Genomic DNA, 14,881 nt, shown 5'->3' with positions numbered 1-14,881 from the left:
AGATGAAACAGAAACAGATCAACACAAAGACCTGCAGTTTGGAAGTAGATAATCTTTGCTGCCACTTTGTGGTCAAATGGAGTAAGTGGTGTAGTTTGAAGAGTAATATTTACTTTCTTAATCGCTGATAATCGATTAAAAAAGTAATCGATTACTGGAAATAAATAAATTTCCATTGAATTAATTTTTATTAATTCAATGGAAATTGATTACATTGAATTAATGGATCAATTTCATGGATTTATAAATATTCCTATATATATTTCTATATATATATATATATATATTCCTTTATTTAATCAGGTAAACCCCGCTGAGATCTAGATCTCATTTTCAAGAGGGACCTGAGCAAAAAATTTGCAATACATAGCAACCTGGTTACAAGATAATTTAATTGATCCATTAAATCCAAACATATTTCTTCCTTATAAGCAGGAAACTTTTGAAATGATGAATTAATTTATTAAAATATGTCATGCAATATTATGAGAAACCATGCAACAATGAAACAATGACAGTCCTTTAAAGTCTCTGAATAACCTCAGATCTGCTGCTATTAGTCACAGATCACTTTGTATTAGATTGAGTTCATGTGAACGAAAGGCTTAATATGTAATAAAAACAGACAAATATTACTCAATGTTAAATTTTAATAGGTATGTACATCTTAGGCATTTCATCATTTCTTAGTAAAGCTCTTATGCGAACAGATTCTCTCACTAATGTTTGAGCTACTGGACCTGAAAGAACAATTTTGCCTAGGTTAAATATAGGAGGAGAAGTAAGTCATTCTTGGCAGGACTGACTGAAAAACAGATTGGGAAAGATGTCCTCTTCTCTGAAATGTAAAGATTTTAACTACATTAACAGACATTCTTCAATTTACTTTGTAGAACATAAAACATTTCTATTAACCTTTTTGTTTTGAATTTTACTATAAACACACAAAATCAAGTAACCGTCTGTTCAGACAAATACATTTGGAGAGTGTTAATTAGTTTTACCTAACACAGATTTAAGCAATAAAAGATGAAATAACCCATAGAAAGATCTATAGTAATTTGTATGAATATGTAAAGACCAGGGATTGTACTAAGCTCTAAATGAATGAAGATTAATTTACACTAATTGACACTTTGTATGCATTCCAGGTATTATTTCACAGTGCAAAGACACAACTTTATTTTGATGAAGCAATGGTCTATAGTTTGACTGAATTGGATATCCATTACCTTTTGTAGAATCGATTTTTAGGTTTCAGGTTTTGCTGATGTCGCCCAAACGAACGACGAGTGAAAGACAGATCCTGTCCTGATGCAGCGATGCTGCAACGAGGGTGTGTTTGTCTTGGCTCCAGAGTTTTAAGTTTTCCATCACAGACTTTCTTTCCTGAAACTCCTCCTCTTCCTTCTGATGGAATCAAATTGTTTTAAATGCAGTGGATTGTTGATTCAGCAGTTATACACTAAACTCCTGCAGTTTGACTCGTACAAGGCTGGAGGTCCAGCATAACCATCATTCATTTCACAGCACAAAATGTCATTGAAAGTTAGCTTAGCTTGTCCAAAAATAATAACTTTGACTTGATGAAGATACAAAACATCTGAATACATGGTGATGGTGATTGATGGTGGATATTTGTGGAGTAAAGATTTCACATTAAAAACAAATTTTCTCTATTTTAGGACATTTACTTTGATTTCTTTTAGGTATAAAGTACCATTTTTTTCACATATACTGTAGGTTCCTCCTTAATTTAAAGGGATAACACAGAGCGTGTGAGGTTGAGGGCTCAGAGTAGCACCAACTCGTGGAGTTAGATCGAGTTCTTCCTCTGTAACTCCAGGTGGAGGAGAAAATCGGAAGTGCTGCAGGAGAGTGGCGAAGAAGATGAAAAGCTCCATTCTGGCCAGACTCTCTCCAAGGCAAACCCTGCGACCTATTAGAAACACATCCTCAGCCAATGCCTGTAGAGTAAGGATCTATATAAGACAATAATCAGTCTGACCTGCTGAAAAAGGCAGGAAGGCGTCTCGCTTGAGGAACTTCCCATCTTTGCTGAGGAAGTTGCCTGGATAAAAGACGTTCGGTTTCTCCCATTCGTTCTCATCTTGCAGGACGGACGTTAAAACAGCAATTACTGGAGTTCCCTAAAAACCACAAATCAGTCATCATTTACATGACACATTTTCAATTTAATGGATTTTTGAACACATAGAAATGAGACCACCTTACCACTGATTCAAAATTGACTGACATAAAGTTACCTGGTAACAAAGACAATTCCTCCCCCAAACCTGTTTGCTTCACTTCCATATCCAACAGTAATCTGCAAGACCTAATCAACTTCCTCCTGAAGTGACCCAGCTGGATTTTTAATTATCTGAAGAGGGTGAAGAAAAGACTGATCAATATCCCAGTGGAGAGGGAATTGCAGTAGCCCAGCATAGAAGCATGGAAAACTTTCTTAATGGGTAAAACAATCCTTGATTCTGCTAATTAGCCTCGGATGATAAAAGCTAGACTGGAATACTGCATTGACCTTTTTATTAATTTCCAAATCTGAGTCAAAGATCATCCCACTTGATGGATGCAGAACCAGACAAGTCCAATGATGCAACAGCACCGCTGCATCCCAGCTCAGTGAACTTTCACAGAATGTTCTGACTGTGTAATCATCTCTTCAAACCCAATAGATCCTGTATTGAAAAATCTGGAGGAAAATTATTTATATCAAACTTTTTCTGCTCTGAGAATAAAAAAAGCATCCGGTGCCAAAAGCAGGTTGAAGGTGTCATGGACCAAAATCCAGAGAGGACAGCAGTAGTCTCATGGTGCAATTTAATGAAGATCAATATAGGAACTAATGGATAAGGTCAGTCCATGTGGAGCAGATCAACAGTGACACAGAACTCAAGGGAACATGTGGGAGAATCCAACAAAGTAACAGGGAACTAAAGAGCGTATATGCAGGAAGACAGATCAGTCTTTTCCAACCCGTCATTTTCCAGTTCATCACAACGTCAAATTTTTGTCTTACTTGTTTTATTTCCCTTCTAATCATGTAAAGCACTTTGAATTGCCTTGTTGCTGAAATGTGCCTTACATGTAAACTTGATCTGACCAGTCAAGCTGGCAGAGACCTCCAACAATGAGCTTAAAAATGAGGTTCATGGTAATGTATCCTCAAGTATACATTCCTACCTTCTCAATAAAATAACCATGAAACGTGATGTCTTGGCTAGTTCTGTGAGAAATAGCCAGAGGAAGGATGTTGGCCATTCTCTGTATCTCGTGGATGACGGCGTCTGTAAAAGGCAGGTTCTGTCTGTCCTCAACCTGAACCTGCCGACTTCCGATCACATTCCTCAGCTCCTGCCGGACCTGGTCTGAAACAGCAAAGTCAGTAAATGACAATGGCACAATAATTACTCTCTGCAGAAACCAAAGGACTTCTGCTTATTGTAATATTTAAAGAAAATCCAGAAGTAGATATTACTCCTCACCTTGTATTTTTGGATATTTGGCCATAAACAGGAATGCCCATCTCAGTGTACTTGATGTTGTTTCAGTTCCGGCACTAAACAGGTTCATAATAGTCACCAGCAGGTTGTCGTTGTGGTAGTGACTGTCGGTGATCCCAGATTCCTGCAGAAGATCAGCTGGTTTTCAGAACATCATCCAAAAACTCATTGAGAGCGTATTAACAGTTTGTGCTCAAAATATGATTATGTCAACGAAGTTATAAAACAAGCACAAAGCAATTATAAACAGCACAAAAGATGAAAGTTCTGTTCCTTAATCTGCATTAATGTTCATATGCTTCATTAATTATAGAGAAAGTTCTAATTCACAAACCAGATGAGGAATAAGAAACTGTAAATCCAGAAGCTTGGCCAACAGTTGCAGTGTGTTGTCAACTAGCACACATTAGCTTTGAAGCACATCAGCTCTGTTTTCAAATGGGCTACAGTGCTTGACCAGATGTTTGTTTCCTATTAGAGGCTGGAGGCTAAAACAGCTGCAACCAGAATCTGCTTTTCAGTTCAGGTAGCTATGTGTGGGTAGCACAGGTCATCATGGACGGTTGGGATGTCCTCTTAGCTCAGATCAGTGGCATTTGGCTGGTCAGTGGCCAGTATTCATGTGCTTCTCAGAGCTGAAAAAGCTGCTTTTCTCCCTTCGCTGAACTGGCAGCCAGTAATCAGCATTCTTGGGGAACCTGTAATTCCAATGTTCCTTCTGCAGAATTCTAAATAAAACCAGGAATCGGGTTTATTCCTTAGGCCAGGATTATAGATACTGGATGAACAAAACCGTAAACTTTATATTTCTTCCAAAGCTCCTGAACAATTAGTGACTCTCTCTCTCTGCCAGCAGAGGAAAGGGGTGAGAGACTAACACACTTTGTCCTCCATGTTGTCCTAATGAATGACAAGTGCAAGCAGAGATCCACTACTGATGCAGCAATGCTGCAAACAGAATGAGTGTTGTCTTAGTCCTAGGTTTTAACCTGCCCATGGTCAGAGTTTCCTTCCTGAAACACCTCTTCCTATTGAAGCTGAAAGTAGATTAATGCAGTGCATTGTGGGATTTACAGTCATTCTGACCTTGAGTTGCTGTTGACGGATGAGGAAAGCGTCTGCAACTCCTCTGCACATCTGTGGACTGAGAGTCTCTTTCAAACGGTTCAGCAGCATCAGATGATGCTGTTTATTGGCAGCAAATATATCGCTCATTTTCTTTCTGGCTGAAAACACCAGCTTGCCAATCTTTGGGAACATGTTGTACAGCTGATGATGAACACAATATAAACAGTGACTTCTCTGTTCAGTCCAATGTTAGCAGATTTTATGCTTTAAAACAGTCCAGTCACACCTTTATTGCTGGCGAGCCCAACAGTTGAAGGCCTTGGGTTGTTCGATTTACAACATTAGTGAACTCTAGATCATCATATTCAAATCTTTTGCCATAAACCATGGAGCAGATTACATTACAAACTGCATTGTTCATATGTTGGGACAAATCAAAAGCTTCACCTGCAGCAAAGGAACCAGAAAATCATTATTCAACACTTTATTAACTCTATTCAGAGAATTGTTTTACTTTGACGTTGGACTGCAAAGAGTAACTCTGAGCAGCAGTTAACTATAATGCCTCAAGATGAAGAAAAACTTTTCATGGGGAAATCTGCCAACAATTAGTCATTCTAGATTAGCATTTAAAAAAGTAAAAATAAAAACTACTTAAGCAACTACAGTACAAAAAATATATTCAAGATTTTTTGGGCCTTAGTTCTCCTGTACAATACCAAGTATGTTTTTATATTTGTTGACAGAATTAGGGAAAAGTTTGACTATAAATGTCCAGTAATCTTGACTCCTCCATGAAACTTTTGCACTGATTCCACAAATTGAAAAATCTCTGGCCTTTTTCCATGATACGTAGGACACAGATTGCACAAAACGTCTCACAATGAGCCACAAAACTCAATCATTTTATTGAAAACTTAAATACATGTGCTCTTCTTCAATAAATATCTTATTTCTTTCTGCTGTTACCTTTAAACTCCTTTAACTTCTGGATGAGGATGTGACATTCCTCAATGATTTTCTCCTCACATACTCTCTTTCCCATCCCAAAGTCCTTCAGGTTGGTCAAAGCAAAGCGGCGCATTTCCTTCCAGGAGTCTCCATTGGTCCATACAATACCTGTTTAAAACAGTTTAATAAGATAAATCAGCAAACTAACTTCTCTACATGTGAAGCATTACTTGTCTGAAATTGTAAACCTGTACCGTGATGCAGGTTTGCTTCTTTAGTCACGGTGGATGCTACCCGTTCTCCAAACTCCTCAGCATAACTGACAAATGCTTCTTTCACCGTCTTATACCCTGTGAGGACCACTGTCTTCTTTGGTCCCATGTGGACAGTGAACACAGATCCATACGTCTTAGAAAGCTATGATGAAAGAGATAAAGAAAATGCAAATTATAAGGGCCAGCCACTATAAGCAGTAATCCAAAAATCAAATGACCCTTAGAGAATGCCAGCCCCAACCCCAAATGGCTCACAAGGCCCCAAGTCTATCCACAGCCTCGACCATGATAGCAAGGAGACATTGGGGTTGTGGAAAACCCCCACACCTGGTGTCCAGTCCCTGACCCAATCCAGAGACAGGCCCAGAAAAAGTCCAGATGGTACAGTTGAGACAAAACAGTCCCAGCCCCCCAAGGATCTCTGATGTCTCCCCCATTCCCACAAACCCAGACATGTATTCCCACCAGGGCCGGCCCAAGCTTCCATAGGGCCTTAAGCAAATCTTGCTTTTGGGGCCCTCTATTTCTGCTAATAATCTGGATTGCTGCAATCAACAATCAGATGATTAGATCATTTACACACTTATTATGAACTTATTGCATCTCTGATAGAGATGTTTACATTATAGCCTATATGCATGTACAGTATAACATACAGATACATTCATAGTACCATGATTGGCCGATACTTCCATACAGATTGATCTTATCCCCTGATCTTATCTTCCTCAGCAAAGGTTTAAAAATCAGCCTCTGTCCTCTTCTGCTCTACAGTGAGAGGTTTGACTGAAACCTGATGCTGGGCTCTTTTTCTATTTTCATCTTTCTTTTCTCTCTTCCTGAAGGGTAAGTCCTTTTTTGCAACGTTGTTTAACTAACTTATCTTCTACCAGACCTTTGGAGGTCTGGATCAAGCGTGACATACCGCGGCCACCAGGGGGCCCCCAAGAGCAATTTCTTTTTTCTTTTTTATTCCCATATAAAAAATGATATCTACATACATCAAATATATATTATCGTAAAAAAAATCACAACTTTATAATGAAATAGTGTGTTTTTGTTACTATAATTGTTACTATAATTACTATAATGTCAGTCCTGCTGGTGCTGCAGCAGGACTGACATCCCCCCCTAACACAGTGAAGAATGGAGCAGGAAACCACAGAGTCTGTCAAGCTGCCCAGCCAGCCTGTCTGAGCCAGGTTCTGGTTCTGCTGAACCTGGCAGAACCAGGTTCTGTTTAAGGGGAGTTTTGATCTTCTCTGTCACTGCATGCATGCTCAGTATGATGGGTTGCTGCAAAGTTAATGTCTTGATTCAATCTGCTCGGTTTCCTTAGATAGAAAACTTTGAATAATAAAATAAACTGCAATGTTTGATAAGTCAGATCACCTGACCTAGAATATGCCCTTGTGATGACTGGATTTCCTTCATAATACTAGAATACTATTAGTTACACAGCATATAAGTCCTTTAACATAATCAGGTTTTAGTGCAACAGGGGCCCATTTTTTGTTCTGGGCAAGGATGGATAAAAAAACAAGATATATAATAGTTTAAAAGAAAGTAAATTGCAAAAATACATGAAATATAGTAGAGAGGAATGTTGAGATCAGTTGTGTCTCACCTTCAGGAATGCTTGGTCAAGTCTCTTAACATCGAGCTGCAGCAGGTTGCCAATGATGGGAAGGGGTTTTGGTCCTGGTGGTCCCTGTCTGTGGCCCTGAGGCCTGGACTTGGAGAGGAAAAAGTGAAACCCAATGATTATTAAAACCACAGAACCTAAAACTGAAACTGGGCTGAATGACTGGAGAAAAACCTCCATCGCTCCCATCACTGCAACACGTTTAATACCTGCTGCTGTGCACCAGCTTTACTTTAGGACATATATTTGATTTGAAGCAAAGTCCAAGGTACAGGTGGAGGTGGAGCATGTGGTTTGCAGCAGGCAGTTCAGATTTTTTTTTTCCAAAAAAATGTATATGCAGTATTTTATATCAGATGTCAGAAACAACCCAAGTAAGTTGTGCATATTAAGAAACAAAATGAGCCAAAAGAAAATTTTTTGAAGTTTAACACTCTTCAAAAACACACATGCACATATCTTTTCTGATTACTTCATGGAAACGTCTTTGTGGAAAATACCACAGCTTCGCTGGACTTCGCCTTGTAGGCTTGTCTGAACCGTGATTGGCTGGTCTGCCTGTCAATCATGGTCGACAACAACCTATCAGAGCCTTAATGGGTGGGAATGTTCTAGAAGGGGGCAGAACATGTTTTTCATATAGTTTTTGCAGTAGTTCAGTAGTTGTAGCAACTGTATTATCAGAAAGGAGTTCTAAGTTTGATATTTTCTGTTTACTGGTTTGTTTTGCTGCATCAAGAATTGTAAGTTGAATGATAATAAAAGGACGCCACATCTTTGATCGGATGCCTGCGGTTTTTTTCAGATACACCAAGCCCTTCAGTTCAGTCTTTCTGGGTAAACACAACATTAAAATGTCTCCTGCATGGAGAACACACATGAAATGCTCACATGTGATTTTGACTCTTTCCACAGAAAATGTTTTCAGACCCTAAAGGTTGTGGTGGCTATAGACCACCAGAACCTATATGTATGTATAAATATACATTTATATTAGGATTTGTTAAGTTTATAACTGCATGTAGATCGTTTGCTCCACTGCATTGAAACCAGACAGTTTAGGTGTTTTGCCCTCTGTTTTGTCCTGTTTCAATATGATCTTAGACGGCATCAGGTTTCTACACCTTCATAAGAAAAAATCTCATTTCTACAGAGTCATACCCAAACTAACAAAAACATTTTTTAAAATTAGTCTGTTTCCTAAGACATTTTATGATCCCTGAAGTTGCAACATTTTACAGTTTTTGACTTCAAAGTGAGCAGTTTAATCTTATTTTGCACTTCTTCTAAACTGCATAATCATATATCTCCAATATTTGGCCCTAAAGTTCAAGTTTTAATATTGTTTTATTCTGTCACCTTAAGATTAAATAATCTTAAGGCGACAGATATTAAAACTTGCACTTTATTGCAAAAAATAAAAATAAAATAAAAAATAAAAACAAGAAACTATCCAGGCTGAGGATGTTGTGCTGCATTATATGCAAACATGTTTGAGCTGTTCTGAACCGTCTGACAATCATTTATTTAGTTCAAAGTATAATAGATTACCAAGGTAAAAGATTCACAGTAAACTTTGATATTCTTGTTGCACAACATGAATGTTTATTTAGCGCAGACTGTTTTTCCATCCCTTGGAAGCTGAATCCTGATCTTTTAGGTCACACCAGAGCTAAAATGTTACATTTTACACTTGATATTTTTAACTTGAGACAGAATTTGTTGATTTGTAAAATATCACAGGGATACCGATAGGGTGCAAGCTTTTAAACCAGAGGAACGTTACTGATGAAAAATCAATACAGTTCAGGTAGAAAATCAGAGGAAACTTTATGTTAGTTCTTGATGCTCAGGTCATTTTTTCCTTTGTTTTTTTTGCTCATTTCCTGGTGTAGACTGTAGCATGTAAATACTTAGAGCGATAGAAGGACATGTTTTGTTATTGTCATATTTTACAAACATTTATTTGTATTTTCTTAGATCATTTATGATCTGAGGTGTTTTTATTTTGCTCAGCTGCCACCTAGTGGACAGATGCAGCATTTCCTCATATTGTTGTTAACAGTATGTAGTTGAAACACTTAGAAAAAAGTGAGGTTTTGCAAATAGATTTAGTTCAGATACTTATCTTTAAGTTTGTAATCTTTTAGTTTGTTTTTTTATTTTCATGTATAAAGATGGATTATTTCAGTCCATAAAAGATAAATAGAGCTAACTTTAGCTCCTGATGCTGGATGCTAACACTCTGTTGCCAGTTTTATTCAGGCTCTGAGGTCTGGTCCAGTTCAGCAGGGAAATCATTATTATTTCACAGTGAGATCATATTCTGTCTGAAACAATGACATGTCAACAAAATCACAATGATTGGTTTGTTCATATGGTGACATGACCAGTCATGTGTTTTGGTGTGTGTGTGTGTTGAGACATTAAAAGTCATATTAATAATTTCTCTTCCACATTCTGATGCTCTTTTTAAACAAGTAACATATTTTCTCTTTGTTCAAATCTCTATAGATAAACTGTCCATAATAAATCAGTGAGTGTGTCTGTTGAACCATTTGTCTGCTGTGACATATAAAGTCATTTAAAAAAAAAAAAGGAAGCAATTCCAAAAATATTTGTTTGAATTCATATCTATCACCAAAAATATGATTTTTGGATGTTGGTGTTTAATACACTTTTATCACAGTCTGATGATTACACATAGAAATAAAATGTTTATTTCATGTTGTTTGTTGATAATCTTTGCCTCACAGCCTCCACACATAGAAACATGTTTATTTTCGTCACATGCGGGAAGCAGCACAGAGCTTATGAGGTAACGGTGTGAGCGTGATGCCCGTGTGCGGCGTCAGCTCTAGTTCATCCTCTGAAACTCCAGGTGGAGGAGAGAAATGGAAGTGCTGCAGGAGGGTGGAGAAGAAAATGAAGAGCTCCATCCTGGCCAGACTCTCTCCGAGACAAATCCTGCGACCTGAGAGGGACAAATATAATATTAGTACGACATTTTATCAACATATTTAATCTGAACAGGCTTTAATCAACCTACAAACCTGCAGAAAATGGGATGAAGGCATCTCGCTTCCTGAACTTTCCATCCTTGTCCAGAAAGTGTGGAGGGTTAAAGGTGTGAGGTTTTTCCCACTCAGTCTCATCACAGAGGACAGACATCAGTAGAGGATAAACTGTAGTTCCCTGCAGAAATCACACCAGATTACCGGCTGAAACAAACGCTGCTGCTAGGACTGTATTTACTGTGAAGGACTGTTTAGAGTGTAAATCTTGCTGGCTAACATTTTCAAAGTGGTATTAACATGTACTTATTATGCTAATGTAATCTTTAGCCATTTTTAGAGCAGTTAATGCTCACACTAAACACAAATGACAGGGAGATAGGAGATATGTCACACCTGATGTCATCATTGTAACATTTATGAATAATATCATCTTCCCAATTTTTTGTAAAACTATGTAACCATACATAGTACTGAGGGGATGTTAGACAAACCTTAGGAGAATTGCAGAATTTCCAATAAACTGATTGGTTTATTGACCCAGATCTAGTTTTTGAACATGATCCACAAATATTGAGGTCGGGGCCTTGGGACGTCATTCCTAATGTTTGACCTTTTCTGTCTGTCTGTGGATTCATGTTCAGCAACACTCCTGAGTTTCAACTCTCTCCCAAATAATTTGAATTAAAGTTGAACAATTTGCAGTCACTTTTCAACCCAACATCCATCTTTGCATTGCACATTGCACTTTTACTGCTAGTAAAGAAAGCCGGCAACAAAAATTGCTACTAGCAGCTAATAGCTCAGCAGCTTTCAAAGCTGAAAGCCTCGTGTTATTTCTGACGGTAAAGAGTTTCTCTCCATCTTCATCTTTAATTTGATGTGAAGATTAAACTGATGAGGGAGTCTTCCTCTGTCATTATTACATACACAACCAACAGCAGTGAAATGGCTCCACAAAATAAATTATGTTGCTTAATAGCTGCTTTGGGTTGAGTTTGAAAGCAGTAACTGACCAACTGAAAGGACTCAGACAGGAGATCTTTGCTGTTTTATAAAACGTATTTCACCCAGTCCTACCTTCTTGATGAAATGACCCTGGAATGTGATGTCCCGAGTGGTTTTGTGTGGAAGTGACATTGGAATGATGCTTGCCATCCTCTGGGTTTCGTGGAGAACGGCGTCAGTGTAAGGAAGGTTTTTCCTGTCTGCCACCTGAACCTGACGGTCTCCTATGACTTGCCTCAGCTCTTCCTGAACTTTGTCTTGTTGAGAAAGAAAACAGATCAACTGATTACATTCTCAGGAAATCCCAGTTTGGTTCCAGTGGTAATTTGCTGTTGAAGCAGCTTGTTTGTGTGTTTGTGTGGAGAGCAGAGATCTTTACCCTGTATTTGTGGGAACTTGGCCATGAACAGGAGACACCACCTGAGTGTAGTGGAGGTGGTCTCAGTACCAGCAGCAAACAGGTTTAAGACGGTTGTGTAAAGGTTGTCATCATGGAACTGACTGTTAACAACTCCAGCTTCCTGCACACAAACACAGAACAGCAGCTGGATGTGATGCAGCTTCATGCAGTCTAAACAAATGTATCTTAAATTAATACTTAGAAAATAACTTTAGCTGGATTTGTTTCTTCATAACGGCGCCCCGTTTACCAATATGATCGATCTATTATATTTTTTTCCAACACTGTAGAAAAACAACCAGCCTTCTGACATTGGTTAACTGCTTCAGTTAAACCTGACAGTCTATTACTGCCTCACTGTCACATGCATAACAAATATTACATGACTAGAAATGATGAACCAAAGTTAATGTTGGTATATTTTTCATACACTTTAAACAATTTCCTAAGTTTCTCCATCTCCTAACCTCCAGTTTCTGCTTCTGAACCAGAAAGGCGTCCGCTAATCCTCTGCACATCTGTGGGTTGAGGGTTTCTTTCAAATTACTGAAGAGGGCAAGGTTTTGTTTTTGACTGGCAGCATTCATCTCCAGAAGGATCCTTCTGTTGGCACTCCTTTTGAAAAGTGTGGGGAAGGTATTGTAGGCCTGTGATATAGAGAAGAATGTTTTTCTAATTAATAGATAAATATTCTGCAGAATTAAACTGGTTTAAAATATAAAAGTGCAAACTTACTTGTATTGAGGGAGAGCCAAACATGATTGCACCTTTAGTTGTTCTGTTTACCATAGATGTAAACTCTGGATCATCATATTCAAATCTGCTGCCATAAACCATGGAGCAGATGATGTTAGAGACAGCGTAGCCTAAGGACTGGGATGTATCAAAAGCCTTTCCTGGAGTCCAGGGGAAGAAATCAGAATATATTTTGCTGCATCATCTCTAGATATCATTAGTGAGATTTTTTTTTACCTTTATGTTTTTTAAACACTTCAATGAGGTGTTGAGATTCTTCAATGATTTTATCCTCACAGACCTTCTTCCCCATCCCAAAGTCTCGTAGGTTGGTCAAAGAGAAGCGGCGCATTTCTTTCCAAGCATCTCCATTGTTCCAGATTACGCCTTATGCAAAGAACAAGATTATTAATGGACTGAAAAAAGGTGCTGAGGATTAAAAACCTACTCATTTCTGTCATTACCGTGTCCTTTACTGAGTTCCTGAAAAATCAGCAGTGGATCTCTGTCCCCAAACACATCGTCGTGGGTGACCAGCGCCTCCTTCACTGCCTTGTATCCTGCCAGGACCACCACTTTTTTAGGACCCAGATAAATAGTGAAAACTGGCCCATATTTCCTGTAGAACTAGTAGAAGAAAATAAAATTGGTTTAAGGAAAAAGAATTTAGTGGACAAAAGTATCTGTCTCACCTCCATTAATGTTTTGTAGGGTTTCTTCAAGTCAATCTGCAGCATATTCCCAAGGAAGGGAAGCGGTGTGGGTCCTGGTGGCTCGTTTTTCTGCCATTGGGATCTGAATATTGATGAGGCAGTGAAATAAATCAGAAGAACTACAAGACCCACAAACAGAGAGAAAGAAATGGAGTCCTGGAGCAAAATATCCAACATTCCCATGATACTAAAGCAAACCGTACACAGGATCAAACTGCTTTCACTAAAGAGAGCAACGCTGTTGTGTTGAACTGAGTCAGAGAGCAGTTTTATAACGACACAAGTCTTACGTAACACTCATAAACAATCAGGACTTTAGTCTGTGACACCACCTACACACATGATAAAGTCTCTCTCTTTTTAATGTTTCTATTGTCTTCTATAGCTCCTCAGTCACAATCACTGTCTTCTGCTGCTTGTCAGTGATCACAATGTATGGTTGGTTGTGCATTTTGTTTGTTTGTAACAGGAAGTCCCACAGCCAATTAGTTATTGCGTTTCATGTATTCCTTTCCTCCTAGTATTGTGAGATTGTGCTGGTTTGTACCTGCAGCGTCTTTGTGCTGTCTGAACCTGGGATCTCTGGTAGATCTGGGTTTCTCCAGGCTTCCTCCATGATCACGGCTTTGGTGCCTTCCTTTAGTTTGGCCCTTTCTTGCTACTGGTAGGAGTTAATCATCAGCTCATCTGAATTTTGCAGGATCATTAATAATGTTAAAGATCCTTCATTAGCCAGGCTACACAAAGCGTAATTTCGTCAGATGTTGATGTTACGCAGGACTGTGATAAACAGGAAGTAGAAGCTGCAACCTAGAAAGAGATCTTAGAAAAATGGAGATAATCCTTGACATTTTTTGAATTTCGTGCCTCTGGCGTGGCACAGACCCCCAGAGGATGGGATCATTCTAGACATCTGAACTTTTTTGATAACTGTGTGTCCATTTCCCCTTAAGTGCTTTAACTCTTAAGGAAAAACCAAAAGCCTCAAACGAGCATGAAAACATTTTTTTGTGAAGCTTAAAACGTTATTTTATATTTTGCCAATACCATCAATCTTTTCTATTGTGATACTTCAAAATGTGCAACGTTGTTACTACCTGAGACATTCACTGAGCGCCTCACCCGTCGGTTCATCTTCCTGATTTATTCTTGGAAGTTGGATATTTCATCATTAATATTCCAGTTTGTGCAAAACACCAGTAAAACCGTCAATGACAGAGACAAGAGCATTATGCTTCCTCCTTCTCTGAGACTTCCTGGGTTTGAAGACATTTACTCCTAAAAGCATATGTTTTGTCATATTTTCTGTTTGAGTTTGGTAAAGGGTCTTCCTAAGTAAATGGGTCTAATTGGTCCAGATCGACCCAAACATGACAAAGATGAACTTTAAATATTCCCTTCATTTCTGGGTTGATTGCATGCATCAAGGGATCAGACAGTTCAAATTGTGAAAGTCATTGTTGTTGCCAGTCAGCTTTCCAAGAAATAAAAAAGAGTGTGTGCCTGTAGATTATTATACATGCTTTGAGATAATCAGCAGTGGGACAA

General features: G+C 38.5%; 2 protein-coding genes across 4 annotated transcripts; both read right to left on the bottom strand.

Moving 5' to 3' along the window:
* Positions 1–630: 630 nt before the first annotated feature.
* LOC102217229 (cytochrome P450 2K4-like) lies at positions 631–7,714 on the bottom strand. Of its 3 annotated transcripts, XM_023347666.1 has the most exons (10): positions 7,446–7,711; positions 5,798–5,960; positions 5,562–5,711; positions 4,879–5,039; positions 4,611–4,793; positions 3,507–3,648; positions 3,205–3,389; positions 2,009–2,150; positions 1,721–1,939; positions 631–1,410 (listed from the first exon to the last, which is right to left on the bottom strand). In XM_023347666.1, exons 1-9 carry the CDS (start codon positions 7,650–7,652, stop codon positions 1,752–1,754), a joined length of 1,521 nt encoding a protein of 506 aa, XP_023203434.1. In that variant the 5' UTR covers positions 7,653–7,711; the 3' UTR covers positions 631–1,410; positions 1,721–1,751. The 3 variants fall into 3 exon arrangements, with proteins under 3 accessions (XP_023203434.1, XP_023203433.1, XP_023203435.1); XM_023347665.1 differs by having other exon boundaries at positions 631–1,939; XM_023347667.1 differs by lacking the exons at positions 631–1,410; positions 1,721–1,939 and having other exon boundaries at positions 2,060–2,383; positions 7,446–7,714.
* Positions 7,715–9,707: 1,993 nt separating this feature from the next.
* LOC102216983 (cytochrome P450 2K1-like) lies at positions 9,708–13,578 on the bottom strand. The gene is made up of 9 exons (XM_005816417.2): positions 13,313–13,578; positions 13,085–13,247; positions 12,858–13,007; positions 12,621–12,781; positions 12,353–12,532; positions 11,865–12,006; positions 11,558–11,742; positions 10,517–10,658; positions 9,708–10,437 (listed from the first exon to the last, which is right to left on the bottom strand). Exons 1-9 carry the CDS (start codon positions 13,514–13,516, stop codon positions 10,250–10,252), a joined length of 1,515 nt encoding a protein of 504 aa, XP_005816474.1. The 5' UTR covers positions 13,517–13,578; the 3' UTR covers positions 9,708–10,249.
* Positions 13,579–14,881: the final 1,303 nt, after the last annotated feature.

This window comes from Xiphophorus maculatus, chromosome 15 (genome assembly GCF_002775205.1).
Source record: "Xiphophorus maculatus strain JP 163 A chromosome 15, X_maculatus-5.0-male, whole genome shotgun sequence".
NCBI lineage: Eukaryota > Metazoa > Chordata > Actinopteri > Cyprinodontiformes > Poeciliidae > Xiphophorus > Xiphophorus maculatus.
This window is presented reverse-complemented; position numbering and strand designations above follow the sequence as displayed.

Coding starts and splice junctions, on each gene's coding strand:
- LOC102217229 (XM_023347665.1), bottom strand. CDS start 7,652: ATGGGAGCGATGGAGGTTTTTCTCCAGTCATTCAGCCCAGTTTCAGTT. Junction 5,961..7,445: donor TTGACCAAGCATTCCTGAAG/GTGAGACACAAC, acceptor CTTTCATCATAG/CTTTCTAAGACGTATGGATC. Junction 5,712..5,797: donor AGAAGCAAACCTGCATCACG/GTACAGGTTTAC, acceptor TGTTTTAAACAG/GTATTGTATGGACCAATGGA.
- LOC102216983 (XM_005816417.2), bottom strand. CDS start 13,516: ATGGGAATGTTGGATATTTTGCTCCAGGACTCCATTTCTTTCTCTCTG. Junction 13,248..13,312: donor CCTACAAAACATTAATGGAG/GTGAGACAGATA, acceptor TTCTTCTACTAG/TTCTACAGGAAATATGGGCC. Junction 10,659..11,557: donor AGGGTCATTTCATCAAGAAG/GTAGGACTGGGT, acceptor TGATTTCTGCAG/GGAACTACAGTTTATCCTCT.